Source organism: Bombus terrestris, chromosome 14, assembly GCF_910591885.1.
Source record: "Bombus terrestris chromosome 14, iyBomTerr1.2, whole genome shotgun sequence".
Taxonomy (NCBI): domain Eukaryota; kingdom Metazoa; phylum Arthropoda; class Insecta; order Hymenoptera; family Apidae; genus Bombus; species Bombus terrestris.
The window spans coordinates 560001-574898 of NC_063282.1; the positions used below are offsets into that span (position 1 = coordinate 560001).

The 14898-nt window shown below is 48.4% G+C and overlaps 1 protein-coding gene across 23 annotated transcripts in view; it reads right to left on the minus strand.

Annotated features, from left to right (window-relative positions):
- Positions 1-14898, minus strand: part of LOC100646754 (zinc finger protein 853) — a 106680-nt gene that overhangs the window by 17626 nt on the left and 74156 nt on the right. For 16 of the 23 annotated variants that reach the window (XM_048412137.1, XM_048412132.1, XM_048412133.1 and 13 more), the window contains 2 exons: positions 9150-9343; positions 5146-5175 (listed from right to left, as the gene is read on the minus strand). In XM_048412137.1, coding sequence (XP_048268094.1) covers positions 5146-5175; positions 9150-9343 — 224 coding nt within the window. The remainder of the gene's footprint in view (positions 1-5145; positions 5176-9149; positions 9344-14898) is intronic. The other 7 variants (XM_048412128.1, XM_048412130.1, XM_048412126.1 and 4 more) reach the window with 3 other exon arrangements.

Consider the following 14898-nt stretch of genomic DNA (forward strand, 5'->3'; position numbering starts at 1 on the left):
GTTGGATGGCGCGAGAATGGACGATCGATTCTTTGCTTGGTCGCATCGCGACGGCAGGAAAACCAAATGTTTCTGCCGCAGAATCGTGGAGTGTGATGTCACGGAGTCATGGATGGGCGACGGACACGAGGAGAAAGATGGGACGGAGAAAGCAAAGCCCAGACAGACGAATTTATAGAAGCGTGAGGTCCGGAGAACGATCGGAATCAATGAACGTGATCGAGAGCAAGGATTCTACAAAAATACGGTGGATATTTGAAAGATGAAGAAATGAAAGAAAAAGAAAAAGAAAAAAAAAGAGAAAAAGAAAGAAGCCACAACTTTGGTAGATGATGGATGTCCGATTGATCTCGCACGACCTCACAGTTGAACGGGTATGCAAAGCATAGATCAAATGACTAGCTACGATACTACGACACAATTGCGATGGCCTTTGTCGCTGTTATCGGTTTGATCGTCGATTGGTAATTGTTGCAACGCGTTTCTTTGCATGCGATATAATCGAGGATTACGATCGACTACGGCTGACAAAGGCCATCCTTTAAACGGATAATATGAAGAGAGTAATGAACGAAATTCGACGTCCTCGTTGCAAGTATCTGTCTTCGTCATTGGCGACCTCGTGTTAGCTACAATTTCGCGGCCGTACGGTATTGATCATTCTTTCTCTACATGTTTTTTTTTTTCTTGCCATCTCATCTTATTTCTCTCTGTTTTCTCTCTCGCACACGCGAAGGTCGGTTTACGCACACGAGGCGGTAGGGGCACGCGCTGAGGAAAAACATGGCGGTCAACCTTGCTCGAAAGAGTGCTTAAAACGGAGAGAAAAAGAATACGAAGAGGGAGGAAAGAAGAAGGAGAAGGTGGGAGGAAGGAAAGGCTAAAACGAGACCAGACGGCAATGACCCGAAAGTTTTGGGGTCTTTACTTGGCTCGTTCCTTTCTTCCTGCCAATCCTCTCCCCGCCGCTGCTGCCGCCGCCGCCGCCGCCGCCGCCGCCACCGCCGCCACCGCTGCCGCCGCCTCCCTCCCCCTCTCCACTTTGATGCACACAACGCATCCTCTTTTTTTTCATCTTCTCCTTCCTTCTCTTCTCCTTTTTCATCGCGACGAGTCGTCCTTCTCCCTTTCTTTCGTTCTTTCGTTCTTTCATTCTTTTCTTCCCCCTCTCCCTGCCTGTCTCCACGGAACCGAACCGAACCGACCCGAACCCGTGACTTTCTTTTTTCCCGGACCTGGGACAACCGCGACCGAGTTGAGACCGTCAACCCAACGGAGAGGAGCCCCGAATCTCGGGCAGGGCCACCAGTTTAAAATAACACCAGGCGTCGTTGACCTACGTTCAGCCTTTTTCTTGCGACTACCTTTCCCCTTCCGAGTCTTTCCTCGTATCGCTAATTTTCCGCGAATATTATTTCGCCTACCAGTCGTTTCCACGTTTCCTAGCCTCATTGTACCTACTTTGTCGATACTTATTATATACGTTGATACACGCTGATTTTGTACTTTGCTAAAATCTTGTCTAAATCCGGCCGATCTACTTTTCGTTCGAGACAAACGATATAGAGACCTTTATTGGTTGAGATATTTACACCTGGTTCGCGAAGGCTTGCTCGACCTCTGGGCTAATCGACGGCCGGTACAGCCAGTGAAACAAAACGGGAGAAAAATATCGCGACAAGAAGGAAGGTTGGTGGACGTGCTGCGACGTCAACGAACCCAAAGTTTAGAGGATCCTTGCCCTCCTCTTCCTGCCCGGTAAACCGCCTCTTCTTTTTACTCGCGGAGAAACACCCACGCTCGCCTGTAATCGTCGTGTTCTTCTTTGACGATAGGCGATATTCTTTTCAAGGCACGCCTCCCGGTTGTTTTCGACGGGCCAAAGCCCCGGCGTCCTTCTTTCTTCCCGGACCTAGGGCATTCTCGAGCCGGTTGAACCGATACACCACGAAGAAGATGATGCTGTACGTCGACGTCGCCGACGCTGCCTCTGCCTCTGCCTCTGCCTCTGCCTCTGCCTCTGCATGCAAGTTATTCTCGGAGGGAGGCTGCGGTCCGTAGGTTCGACGCCCCGACCTGGCCCAACTGGAAAAAACCGGTTTCTTCGTTGCGCTCTTCCTTTTTTGCCTGCATCCTCGCTTTTTGCACCGCGAATACCTCGACTCTCCTTCTGCTACCCGCTCTCTTTCTCTTCGTTCCTTTTCCTTGCGCTCTCTGTCTTTGTCCTTCCTCTCTTTCTCCGCGTCCATCTTCTCTTTTCTCCTTTCTCTTTGCACGCTGGTACAGCAGGAGAGTGGTGCAGCGTGGGCGAATCCCCAAGGGACTTTATGATTCGCCGTGACCAGATTCATCTCTGCTCGGCTGTACGCGGTTGCTGGCCGCGAGCTCAGCACACCTATTCCCAATTCCACGTTTCCTGGTCCCTCGAACAGACTCGATGCGTTTGAATTGTTTATCGCGAGATTGAATATCGCGTTGCTGTCAATAATCTCGACTGTATCGGAAGCTTCGTTTTGTTGGTTTACTTTCGTTTCCGATAGACAGGGCAACCTCGTTACATCGTTTCTTTTCTTTTTCTTCTTCTTCTTCTTCTTCTGTTTCTTCTTCTGCTTCTTCTTCTTCTTCTTCTTCTTCTTCTTTTGCAACGACGATGCTGTTCAAATCGCATCTTTGTCGTCTCCGCTTCTAGCCTAGCTATTTAGATAGAGTTATTCGTCTGGTCAAACTCTTTGGTTTGTTTAAAGCCAAGCTCTGGCCAGGGAGTGGCGTAAAAAGGAAGTGGGTGTGAGCACACGCGTAGCGATGCGTGACGCTAGGCTCGATGGAGCCATTTTGTGTTCACAGAAAAGGGACCATCTTTGATCGGCTGGAAGAAAATCAGCGCGAGAATGACGATCCGTCGCGTTCTACCGTATCCGTTCGATGGTCGGAACGTCGCTCCTTTTATTTCACGCGTCGTCCTTTGTTCGTTGGCCCTTTTTCTCTCTTGCCTCTACCGATATCGTCTCGGTATTTCGCATCTCGATAAAAGTTTCGCAAAAATCGAAGCGAAACGAGCGACGCGCGTATCCCTCTGTCTCCTCGGACTAAAGTGATAAAATCCGAAGGTCATTTACGAGGCGCGCAATTCTTTTCGCGTCATTTCTCTTTTTTTTTCCAGCCGTCTCCTTTCCTTGGCTTTTTCAGCCGCAACGAGGCCGCGAGCCTCGCCGACAGACAACCTTCGTACGATACTCGGTTACACCAACGAACGAAGTCTGTAAAAGATATTCGTTGACCGGCCGTCGTCTTGCTCTTTCAGTGTCGGTTCCTTCGGTCTGATACTTGGAAACGGTTTGTTTCGCAAGCGTCACAAGTTATCGTATATTCCCTCCTCTCTCTATAATTTTTCTTCCTCTCTTCTCTTTCTGCTCTTCTTCTCTTTTTCCCTTCTTCCGCTTTTCAGATTCTTCCCTCGAAAATACGCGAATCACGTGATCGAAAGTAAATCCTCGAAGTCGATGATTCGTTAGGCTCGCACGACTATTGCAAACGTATCTCTCGCATTATTGCCTGATCCGATACCGCCACGTTTCGTTGGCACGAGAAAAGGTACACGATTAAAAGAGTATGACGCGATATGAAATAATCCGCGGTGGGACACGCGTGATTTCTTTCATTTAAGAACTCTTTGATTTCATTCCCTTTCTCCCTCTCTCATTCTCTCTCTCTCTCTCTCTCTCTCTCTCTCTCTCTACAGTGGTCTATTTCCTCTTTTGTGTCACCTATCGCATATTGCTACAGGCCGACGCGTTTTTTGGCGTATCACGCGCTGGTAATCCACGGGTTATGAATGTCCGATCACCCCCGAAGAGCAAAAGGAGGAAAGGCGAGCGGGATTCGAGAGAGAGAGAGAGAGAGAGAGAGAGAGAGAGAAGAAAAAAAAGGAAAAGAAAAGAGAAGAAAGAGAAAACGCAACTACCGGCGAAGGGTTGAGGATGCAGCTTCCCCCCGCTCCCCCCGTGTTGTACCAATAGCAGTTTCGACGCGACCCTCTAACGTTTTCGTTACTAGGAGAGCGAAAAAAACTCAGGGGTGTTGCACAATGGGCAGAAATCCCACCCCAGCCGAATCGGAGCGGGAATGATTTCATTAGGTTTCGATCGGCGATGGAGTGTTGCGTGTACGGTACCGAGACAGAGAGGAGAGAAAGGGGGCTCGCTGAGGCGGAGACTGTGCAAAAAAATTAATATCGAGGGGGATCCGAGATCGGGGGAAGAAAAAAAAAAAAATGGTCGGAATAGACGAGAGGAGATCTCGTTGATTCGAGTTAGATGGTTGGGGCTCGGTGTTCTCTCGGTGTTCTTTAGGTGTTCTCTCGGTGGCGCGAGAAAACGATGCCGCGAGAAAACGGTACCGCGAAAAACGAATACGTCGAAACTGCTCGGAAAAAGAAGTTTCGGACCGAATGGCCCGGTTTACGAGACGCTCTGCCACGAAAGGCACGCGTCCCACTTTTCTATTTTAACGCCGTAAAAGAGGCAAAGAACGACGAGGTCCTTCTGGAGACTCGCCAGGCAACGATGTCGCACCGGCCAGGGATGTTAACGTTTGGAGGCGCGTGGCTAACACGCGGGGGAGTCGATCGGTGTTACCCGCAGCGATGGGCAAATCGTTTGATCGGAAAACGCGCGTATAGGAGCATGTGTGTAAGAAGTTGAGATTGCGTGCATCCTGTTTCCCAGGCGATTGGCAGGCTTGGATCGAAGGACGACTCTTAGACCGTACTTGGCGAGATATTAAGCACACAGGGCGCCGCGAACAACGCGAGCGTGAACGTTTCTACTGATATCGACGATAAGATGGAGAAACATCGGAATCGTTAGATCGTGCGTATCGGGGCTCCTAATGTAGCCAATTATCACGGAGGATGCAGAGGACGTGATCGATTAACGAACGCCAGATACTAGACACGTGGAGAACGTATATCGAATTTCCTCGGAGTTTCGTCGAGTTTAGGGGTGAAAATCGATCGAAAGAGAGCGAGCCGCGGTTTCCTCGTTACTGTCGATGGACAAATGAAACGTGAAATTTTGCAAGCATATCGGAATTACACCCGAAAGGAATTCCCATGGGCTCTCCCGTATTTTGACCCGATCATTTTACCTTTAATCGTTGCCATGGGTACTTGGAACACTGCGACAAAGAGAGACCAGCATGAAATGAAGATCAATTTACATTAATTCGAGACAATTAAATATCGTTTAGATTCAGTTGCATTTTTCAGAATGCCCACATTCCAACGTCCCTTGCTTGATACAAAGAATATAAACAAGCGTTTCGTTCGCAATTCGACGGTGCTTTTACGCGCATTGCAATGTTCTGCCGGCTGTTCCGACGGCTGTTTCGGTGACGGTGAAATTTCGATCATCGAGTCGCGGTCAATTTCTTGATCGAAAGAAGAGAAAGGGAAGAAAAAGAAAAAGAAAGAAAAAAGGAAAAACATAAGAAAAGAAACAGCGAGAAAAAAAAATGTATATAAAAGATAGGGAAAGCAAAGTTAAAGAAGCAGCGTAACGGACGCGGCGCGGCACGGTTTTTCAAACACGGAACGAATCCCCGTGGCGAGAGGAAAAATAAATCTAATGGCTAACGAGTTTTTACCGAGCTGCGCGCTTGGGCAATTAAGAAGAGGGTAGAGGGGCTCGATGGGAAGAGCCCGGAGGTGAGTCGGAAGAAGGTCGAAGGTACGAGAAAGTACGCCAGCAGAAAGGGTTGTATCGTGTTGCACGACATTCAACCCCTTGTACCGCTAAACTACGGATAAATACGAAGGCTCTGTGCCACGCAAAAGTGGGTAAGACGTGACGGAGAGGCAGCGAAGAAACCACAGACACGGGCGAGTTCGCAGTGCTTCGACGTTTTGTCGCGTTAGAAAAGAAAAGAGGTGCCCGACCGAAAAGGCAAAACGAGGCAGACAGATGATCCGCGTTTGCAATTGATTTGCTCGATCGGACCAGTCTGCGTCCCCGCGTCGAATGATTATCGTCTAACGGCAAGTCTGCGAACGCGTAAAGCTCGCGTGAATTGGAAGAAACGTCGGCCCGTTGTTCGACTGGCTCGAAACAAAGAAAGGGATAACACAGTTCGTAAGACGCACGAAGGAAGCGCAGAGGGAGGAAATCCAAGTTTCTACGGCTGGCTACCGATCGTTCCGTATAATACATTTACGCTCCGGCCTATTATAATATCGTACTCGGAGTGTATTGTCTTTCTCGGCCGGGATAATGTTTCGTCGACACGCCAGGCCTCGACCCAGAGCGTAACTCTTTCGTTTCCCCTTTCTCCCGCTCTCTCCTACTTTCGCTTCTTCTTTCTCCTTTTTTCTTCTTGCCGTTTTAGACAACGATCCATTAGCTATCAGGGTAGTTGACGAAGGGATGGGACTAGATAGCCTGGAATAGCGAAAACAATTTCAAGAAATCTGCCCTGGCGAAAATTCGATTAGCCGCGCAAGATGGGCTCGAGCTCTCTCTCCATTTGTTTCGTTTCGTTTCGTTTCGTTTTATTTTCACCAGGCGGACGAACTCTGTTTCTGTCGCGCTGGCGGCTTTTAATTACTTCTCTGCACTCTCTCGCAAGATTTCCTCTCCGTGTTCCTGCTCGTGTTTCGTGTTCGTGCTTCTTCCTCCCGCCCCCTCATCCGCCTCCTCCTTCTTTTTCTTTTTCTCCTGCTTCTGCTCGTTCGTCCTCCTTCTTCTTTCACTAGTCGGTCGTCTTCTTCCTCTTCACGGTTTCTTTCGAACCGGGACTCGCGCGCTACAAAGACGCGCGCTGAACGCGGGCTACTTTTAACTCGAGCCGTTTTCATCCCCTCGCAGCGACTCGCGAAACGCTGTATCTCTCGTTATTTTATTAAACGCGTTTGTCGGTGATTGTCGGCGACGAACACGAGTTGCGCGTGTACCACCGCCCTCGTAGGTGGAAAGTCGAATCCCTGGGACGGTTCTCGTGGAGATTTATCGGGTCACGGAACGGGGGAAAGAAGCCGAACGCTTTAGCCGAGGATTAGCTTTCAATTAAAAGGATCTTGACGAGCGGAGCGTGTTAAAAGAAGGATATTTATTGCCGAGGAAGCGGCGTGTAACTCGGATTACGATCGCGTGGCTCTTTGGAAGCACCTGATTCCTCGCCGTTTTATACGAAACAGGCGTTAAAAAGGTTCTGGATAGAAAAACGCGTCTTGGTTCCTTCCTTCCTTCCTTCCTTCCTTCCTTCTTTCCTTCCTTCTTTCCTTCCTTCTTTCCTTCTTTCAAAGATACCGACGCGTTGCTGTCGCGCGCGCCGATGGACAAGCGTGGGCCAAATCAATCAGACTCGACGCTATGGAGGGCGACGCGCGTAAAGGCAGACTCGACGATTCTGTCGGTACTCGTTAGAATGTCGTTTGTATCGTCTCGATCGTAGAGTATCAATGGAGCGAATAATCCGTTGGAGTTTACCGCTTCTTCTTTTAGAAGTTACGACGAGCTTACAAGGAGATTGTCAGTTTACGACTGGTTACGCAACAGGCTTGGTCTAATTGGACAGGGTAAAAAGAACCCGATTGGTTCTTCACTGTGGCGAAAGAAGCGCGAGAAGCGCGAGAAGACAAGCAAAGAGAAACAAGAGAAAAGACCGAGTCACGGACGGCTCGACAGATGCCTTCCCACGTTTTTTCGTCAAGACATGTGCCTGGCGCGGCGAAAGGGTTGAGAAATTCAGTTGGCCGAGCGAACCGGGCAAAAAACCACCCCACGGTACAAGATTCCTCTGGTAATCGCTACGTGCCGCGATTCACTGCCAGGGGTGAATTCGATTAAGCGTCGGGGACGCGATCTTCCTTCCAGATGATTCGATTTTTTCTCTCTTTCTCTTTCTCTCTCTACGTCCGATTTGTAATGCACGTTGTTTCCCCCGGCATTCGCGGTTTTGTTCTCCAAACGGGACTGACGCGTCAACGAGCACCGATCGTTGATCGTGTCCCGTTGCTCCTTAAACGACGATTTCTCGAGTCACGCTGGCTCGTTGAGTTCGTACGAAACGAACGTCTCGACGCTTGCTTCTTCTTGGATGGTTTATCTTTTTCTCGTCGAGCCGTGGCGTGCTACGGCCGTCGTCGAACGAAGATCGCAGCGACGATATTGCAAGGACGGTTAGCGATCGATATAATGGGCGACAGAATGAAGGCGTGTGTCGAACGAAGATTGGCCTGTATCGCCCTGCGAACTGCCGTTCAAAATTCGAAGCGGCTTGTCGGTGAAGAAAAAGAAAAAAAAAAAAAAAAAAAAGAAAAAAAAAAGGAACAGAAAACCCACAACCAAAGCAGTCCCAAGCGTTACGAAGAAACCCAGCGGAATGATCTAAGCTACTGTTAGGATCTTTGTCTATCGTTACGACAGCAGCAGCAGCAGCAGCAACAGCAGCGGCAGCAGCACGCGCGGGGACTGTCGCGTCGTAGAGTTACGTGGCACTTGCGAACCGGGAGCGAAACTCTTTGCACGGTTTAACGCGAGAGTGGTGTCCCTTGTCTCACGATCCTACGGAGATGAAACGAAACATCGATCTCGTCGCGGTGGCTCGAAACTGCTACGTTAGCGCGTTTTAAAGCGCGATTAACACGCGTTTTACAGTGCATCGAATGGTTGGCCCCGCGAACATGGACAACTGATTGAACGGTATGCCGGTTTTCGCGGATCGGATCGTTTGGTCTGTGACGTTTAACAAAGTTGCGTACGTATCATACGATCGTAACGAAGAAAAGAGTAGGATGGAGCCTATGGTAGATAAGACTGAATCTGCTGAGTGAAATGGTTCGGACAGAAGCGTGACCCGCCACCATGTGTGCATACAGAGAAACGTGTTCCGTAACACGGTTAAGGAAAAAACTATGCGTAATAGCGTTTGTCGGCCGACAGAAGAGCGTCCAGCGGAGATTGGCGAGTTACGTTATGATAATGCATATAGATGTAATGTACGAGTTACATATCGCACGTGTACAACCGTCTGATTGACTTTCTAGACTCGGTTCTCCGGATCTTTCCGACCATGGTTCGATTATTATCGTGTGCGAGCACCGCGTTAAGTAGCCAAAATGCCTGTTGTTGTTGGACGTCGGATTTGGTACATACATGACTGACCTTCGACGTGTGGGTACGAAGGCTGGATTCTGTGGCGAAGCCTTTGCCGCAGATGTTGCAATGGAACGGCCGGTTCTTCGCCCGTTCCACCTGAGCGTCGTGATTTCGAAGGTGTTGCTGCAAATTCGATAATTGAATGAATGCCCGCCCGCAATCCGGTAGATGGCACTTGTACGGACGTTCACCTGCAACAAGAAAAGTTTATTTCGTACCGTGAATCGGCGCACGGACAACATCTATCGATAACGATAACGATAACGATAACGATAACGATAACGATAATCGGCCGCGCGTCGGTGGCGGAGTTGCGACTATGATGGCGCGTACGGTACGACGCGAGCTTTTAATTTCGTCGATAGGTCGAAGAAAGAAGAAAAGAAAAAGAGAAAAGAAAGAGGAAAAGAAAATTGGACACGATCGCGTCGATAGAATGCGAATCGATCGGTAATTGATAATCGCATCGCTATTCGTGAAAGCGTAATGATCCTCGAATGGGCGATTAATCGTGAAACGCGTATGAGATACGAGAACACGGTGCGAGACAACGTAGGTCGCTGGTCGAATTACTTTTTTCCGGGGACGTGCAACAGGTATCAGCGGCCAGATTTAGGGATGAGCGTAAAAAATGCCACTCGTTTTAAAACGACCATTAGAGTCGCTGTTTTAACAGCCCGTAACCAGCACCCTGATTTAAAACAATGAACGCGTATCTGTTTGTCGGCCTTTTTTTTTTTTCTTTCTCCTCCGCTCTGTTTGCGCGTATAATCGCGGCCGGTTCGCCGATCGAATCATTGCTTTCGAGAATTTTTAATCGACGTTGTACGCAGATTCGTATTAACGAGCAGAGAGATCACTCACAGAGAGAGGCAATTTGCAGGAGTAATTTTCGCTATCCGATCTAACTACGCATCAAGCATTTATGCAGATTCTTTCCTAATTATTTGAAAAGCCGATTAATATTAAACTGGCGATGTTAGCGGGAAAATATCAGTCGAAGCTCTCAAGCTATTCCATCGATCGGCGTCGAAGGAACGGTGCTTTCGATCGCTGCAATTTTTATTACGCTCTCTCGTTCGTTGCTAGCCCGTTGCTCGCCCGTTGCTCGCCCGTTGCTCGCCCGTTGCTCTATTCTAATTCCCACAAGCGATTGGCTCAATTTAACTTTTATTAATATCGACATTCTTCCCCGATCCTTTTTACCCCAGGCACTCGTCCTTTTTCTTCCTTCTCGTTTCCTCTCCCACTCTCGCTACACTTGTTACTTCCTCGTCAGACCAGATTCATCTTTTATTCAGTTCGATCGAACTTTTAATAAAAATAACTCGATAACATCGTCCACGTTTCTTTTTTAATATCTCTGGCTGCTATCTCGCTGGCATTACCCTTGCAACTTGAGATAGATCAAATTCTTCGGAACGAACACGCCATGATACACACGTACTTGATATTTACAAATGTAGAGGCAATATCGGAATTGGGGAGAGAGAGAGAGAGAGAGAGAGAGAGAGAGAGAGAGAGGGAGCAATTCTTAAAGAGAGGGTCGCGGTGTATAGGTCCTTTAATAAGAGAAAGATTCGATTCTCTTCGAATAACAGGAATATAAATTTGATATCCGGAATATCATCACGGGACTGTGAATATTTATGCAAATTCGAATCTACTTTACTGTACTGAGCACTGTTAGAAAATTTGTTAAAAACCTACCAAATATTTGAAAGAGTAACCTATACTCTTCGAAAGGTGCTGTTGGAACTGCATTTCAGAGGCATGTTTGTTTGTTTGTAGCTAATAGCAGAAACGGTTACGGACAGGGAGATAATTATTTTCTCAGTTATCCATTCCAAATTCTTTGCCGCTTTATTGTATCGTCAAACGTTGGAGATAGCGCGAGAAACAAAACAGGATCTCTCGATGAACTTGTCATCCGTCGCGCAAAGTTTCTACGGTAGTCGTAATATTTTCCTTATGCCGTACATGGCAAATTAATGCGACAAAACGATAGGGGAAGCAGCGTAAAATTTATTTATTACGCGCCGTTGCACGATGAATACATCGATGTAAGGTTCTGCTTTTATCGGCGAATGGAAAGAGAAATAGAAAGCGAAAGAGAAAGAGAAAGAGAAAGAGAGATAGGACGGGAAAGAAATTGAAAAGACGAGACAGGCACGATGTAAGATTGGAAAACGCCGCGTAACGCGTGGCAAAAGTTATAGCCAATACGTAAACTATTACTTTTACGAGCTTTACTTTATCATTTTTATAAGCTTGGCCAGGCGGCCGTTTTACGAGTGGCGTTTATTTAGAAGCCGTGTACGCGCGCGTAAAATTTTATCGTGTTTGCATTTACTGAAACACGCCTGTTTTACGCATCGCGTATGAATTTATCAAATATGCTTTTTTCGAACGACACGCAACCTTTCAACCGATGGACGTACGTATGTATAACTACCCGCTGTCTCGATGATACACCGTTTCCAGTTCATTCCGAGTTTGTTCATTTTCTATCGTACGAAAAGTACCTATCTGCTCTATCGAAGATTTCGCGGTTCTGTTCTGCCAACGACGCTGCGTCCTTCGTTTCGGTGGCCAGAACGACTTTTAAACGTACGTGGTATGTCCGTCGATGACAAGCACGGACGAATTGATGCCATAGCGAAACGATTTAAAAAGCGTCGGTGAATGAAACGGGTCGTTGTACGAGTACACGCGAACGATTCCACGTAAATAAATAAGGCTGACCGTGTTTAATTAACACATTGCGATTCTTTTACCATCGAATAAAATGTAACGTCGGTTAATCGCATTCAATTTGGTTAATCGGGCAAACGATAATCCGCAGGTTTTTTCTTTCAGAGGGAAAATAACGTGGGCGGAGATGGATGCGTTTTGGCGGACGCATTCGTCCCGATGCTCTTTTTATTGCTCCCGGTTTAATGCCTTTCCGCGTATCTCTCGTGGCGACACTAAACATGCATCGACATTAAATTTTACTTGACGACCGTAATTCCCCGACGGTGTATAACGTCATTACATTCATCACCAACACTAGCTCGGAATATCAAATGAGAGTGGCGATATATTTGATTATTTGTCAGTGGTGCGGTTTCGCAGGCGCGTGTATTTCGCCGCCCACCCCCACCCCCCGATCCGCGGGAAAATTCCTCGCACGTTTTTCCACGAATTCGGTCACGCGTACCTGCGTATCGTACAGCGCGTGTGCACTCTTTTTTTTTATCGCGCGATACGCCTCGTCGTCCACTCGTCAAAATCACCGCCGAGCTTGCAAAAGTAGGTAGAAAGCTGGGAAAAAGCTGGCACGTGGTTGAACGTGTGAGTACGACACACAGCTTGGATACGTTCTCCTCTCTCTCTCTCTCTCTCTCCCTCTCTCTCTCTCTCGGGCTTTTCTATCTGACTGTATCCTGCTCTTTCTCTTCCTTTCTCCCTCCAGTTCTCTTCGATGCTCGTATACACCCCCTCCCTTTGCAACCCTCTTGCCTCGTCCGTGGAAACGGCGAGCCCCCTCCGGCTTCGTAGCACCGACCACCCAGCGGCCCTCCACGGCCCACTACACGTCCACGGCAGAAAATTAATGTCCCCTGCAATCCATGTATAATGCATTCGCATTTCGTTGAACGAACAAATGAACGCACCGCTAGAAAATTTACGTCCTATCTCTCTCTCCCTCCCTCCCTCCCTCCCGCCCTCCCTGCCTGCCAGCCTGCCTGTTCCTCCCTATGTATTTCTCTGTCCTCCTCCCTTCGCACTCTTCTTTGTTTCTCTCGTGAGATCTTGCGCGTGTGCAACAAGCCGGCCCTGACCAACCCGTCGTTGCACACACGCTCTCTCTCACTCGCTCGTTTCCTCGTTCCCTCGTTCCCTCGTTCCCTCGTTCCCTCTTTGTCTGCCCGTCGTTCTCTCTTTCTCGCCATTTTCCCCTCCATTCCAGTTTGCCATCATCGAAATTCCGGCTGGAAATCATTAAATTGCACGCACTCACACGCACGTGCGTTCTGCTCGCGCTGCGATGACCTCGTCTTTCTGCCCTCCTCTGGTACTCGCCCCATCTCGTTCCATGATGCTCGTCCAGCTATTCGTACGAGCGATACCTTGAATTTCGCGACACGGGGGAGAGCGAATACATAGTTGCCGGGGAAAAATCGGGGATGAGAACGCTGCGAGCCAACGAATGGAATGTTTGTATATCGCGATGATATTTGCCGTGAGCGCGCCCCCTCCGCTTCGATGACCATTTCTCTTGCTATCCTTTCTTCTTTCTTTTCTTCTTTTTTTTCTTTATTTTTCTTTCTCTCGCTTTGGCTATTCCGTTTCGTCGAACGACCGCGACCAGGGTGCAAAATCGAAAGGAGGCGAAATATTTTTGGCGGCTCTTTCCGTGCTTTCGCGTTCAACGACGGGATCATCGGCCATGTGCGGAGGATTTCCCATTGCCGGAATCCGTTAAAAGTTATACCGGCGTTTGACCGGCGAACGAACGGGCAAAACAGCGAATCGCGCTGCTTGAGTTGGACTGCGAGGCTAGAGGGTTAGTTGATGGTGGAAAATTGACGGCGGAACCGATGCGACGTTGATTACGTTAACCTTGGTTCAATCGGAAAGTATTTGTGGAAGGGCGATGTTACGTCCATTTTCGTGCTAATTAAAGTGCGCTTATCCAGGATTTGTTCGGGCAAAGCAGCCAGTTTAAGAGTAATTTAACTTTGAATGTGGATTAAAAGCAAAGCACGACGTTGATCTTCGATAGATGCTATTAATTCCCATCCGCACGCCGGAATTATCGATAGCATTCGGAACGACGATATCTCGCGGGTCGTTGGAAGAACGGTAATCACTTAGAACGATATAAAAAGACATTGATCAACCCTTAAGGCCGCGATCCTAGCCGTCGTGTATTAATTATTGCAACGATAATGCCGAGTCATTACGGATTTAACAATCGAATCAATGATTACGGTACCGTAGGCTATTAAACAAATTACGGCAATGTAACGAGCCGAATCGGTCTCTCGTAGCAACCAGTTGGTTCGCTTTTATACCCGTTTTATCACCATGATTATAACGCTGTTCTTCGGGCACGAGGCGCTCGTTATTATTTTCCTCGCGGCCTTTGAATTAACTCGTCTCCTACCGTTCGGCGACTGTGATAAGAACCGTGATAATCGTTTGGTCAGTTTTAGGAATTTCTTCTTCCTTTTCCGGTGGATCGGTCGAGAAGCGTCGGGACCCGCTGGCGCGAGGCTCGATTATCAGGTGGACGCGAAGCGCCGCTCGGAATTACTTGGTAATCACGGAAATCACGAGCAGCAAATCGTATGAAATTTATCGAAAGAAGGAAGAGCATTAACGCGGATGCGACCGAAATTTATAGGCTTTGAAATTACCATGAAAGCAACGTTAGCGGCGCGTTGGTTGCGGTGTGTGTGTGTGTATGTATGTGTGTGTGCGTGCGTGTGTGTGTGTGTGTGTAGCGTGTATCGCGCTAGGAGAGCGCGTTACCAGGCGCATAGAGTGCGAGCGGGATAGTTAGAGCAAGATCGGGAGAGAGAGAGAGAGAGAGAGAGAGAGAGTGCGTGTGTGTGTTGTGTGCTGTGTGTTGTGTGTGTGTGTGTGTGAGCGAGCGAGCGAGTGAGTGAGCGAGTGAGAACGGTGGGAGAGGAGGGGAGGGGGAGAGCGAGAGAGCGAACATCCCTTTCCCGAGCGATGCAGCCGAGCGTTTCAC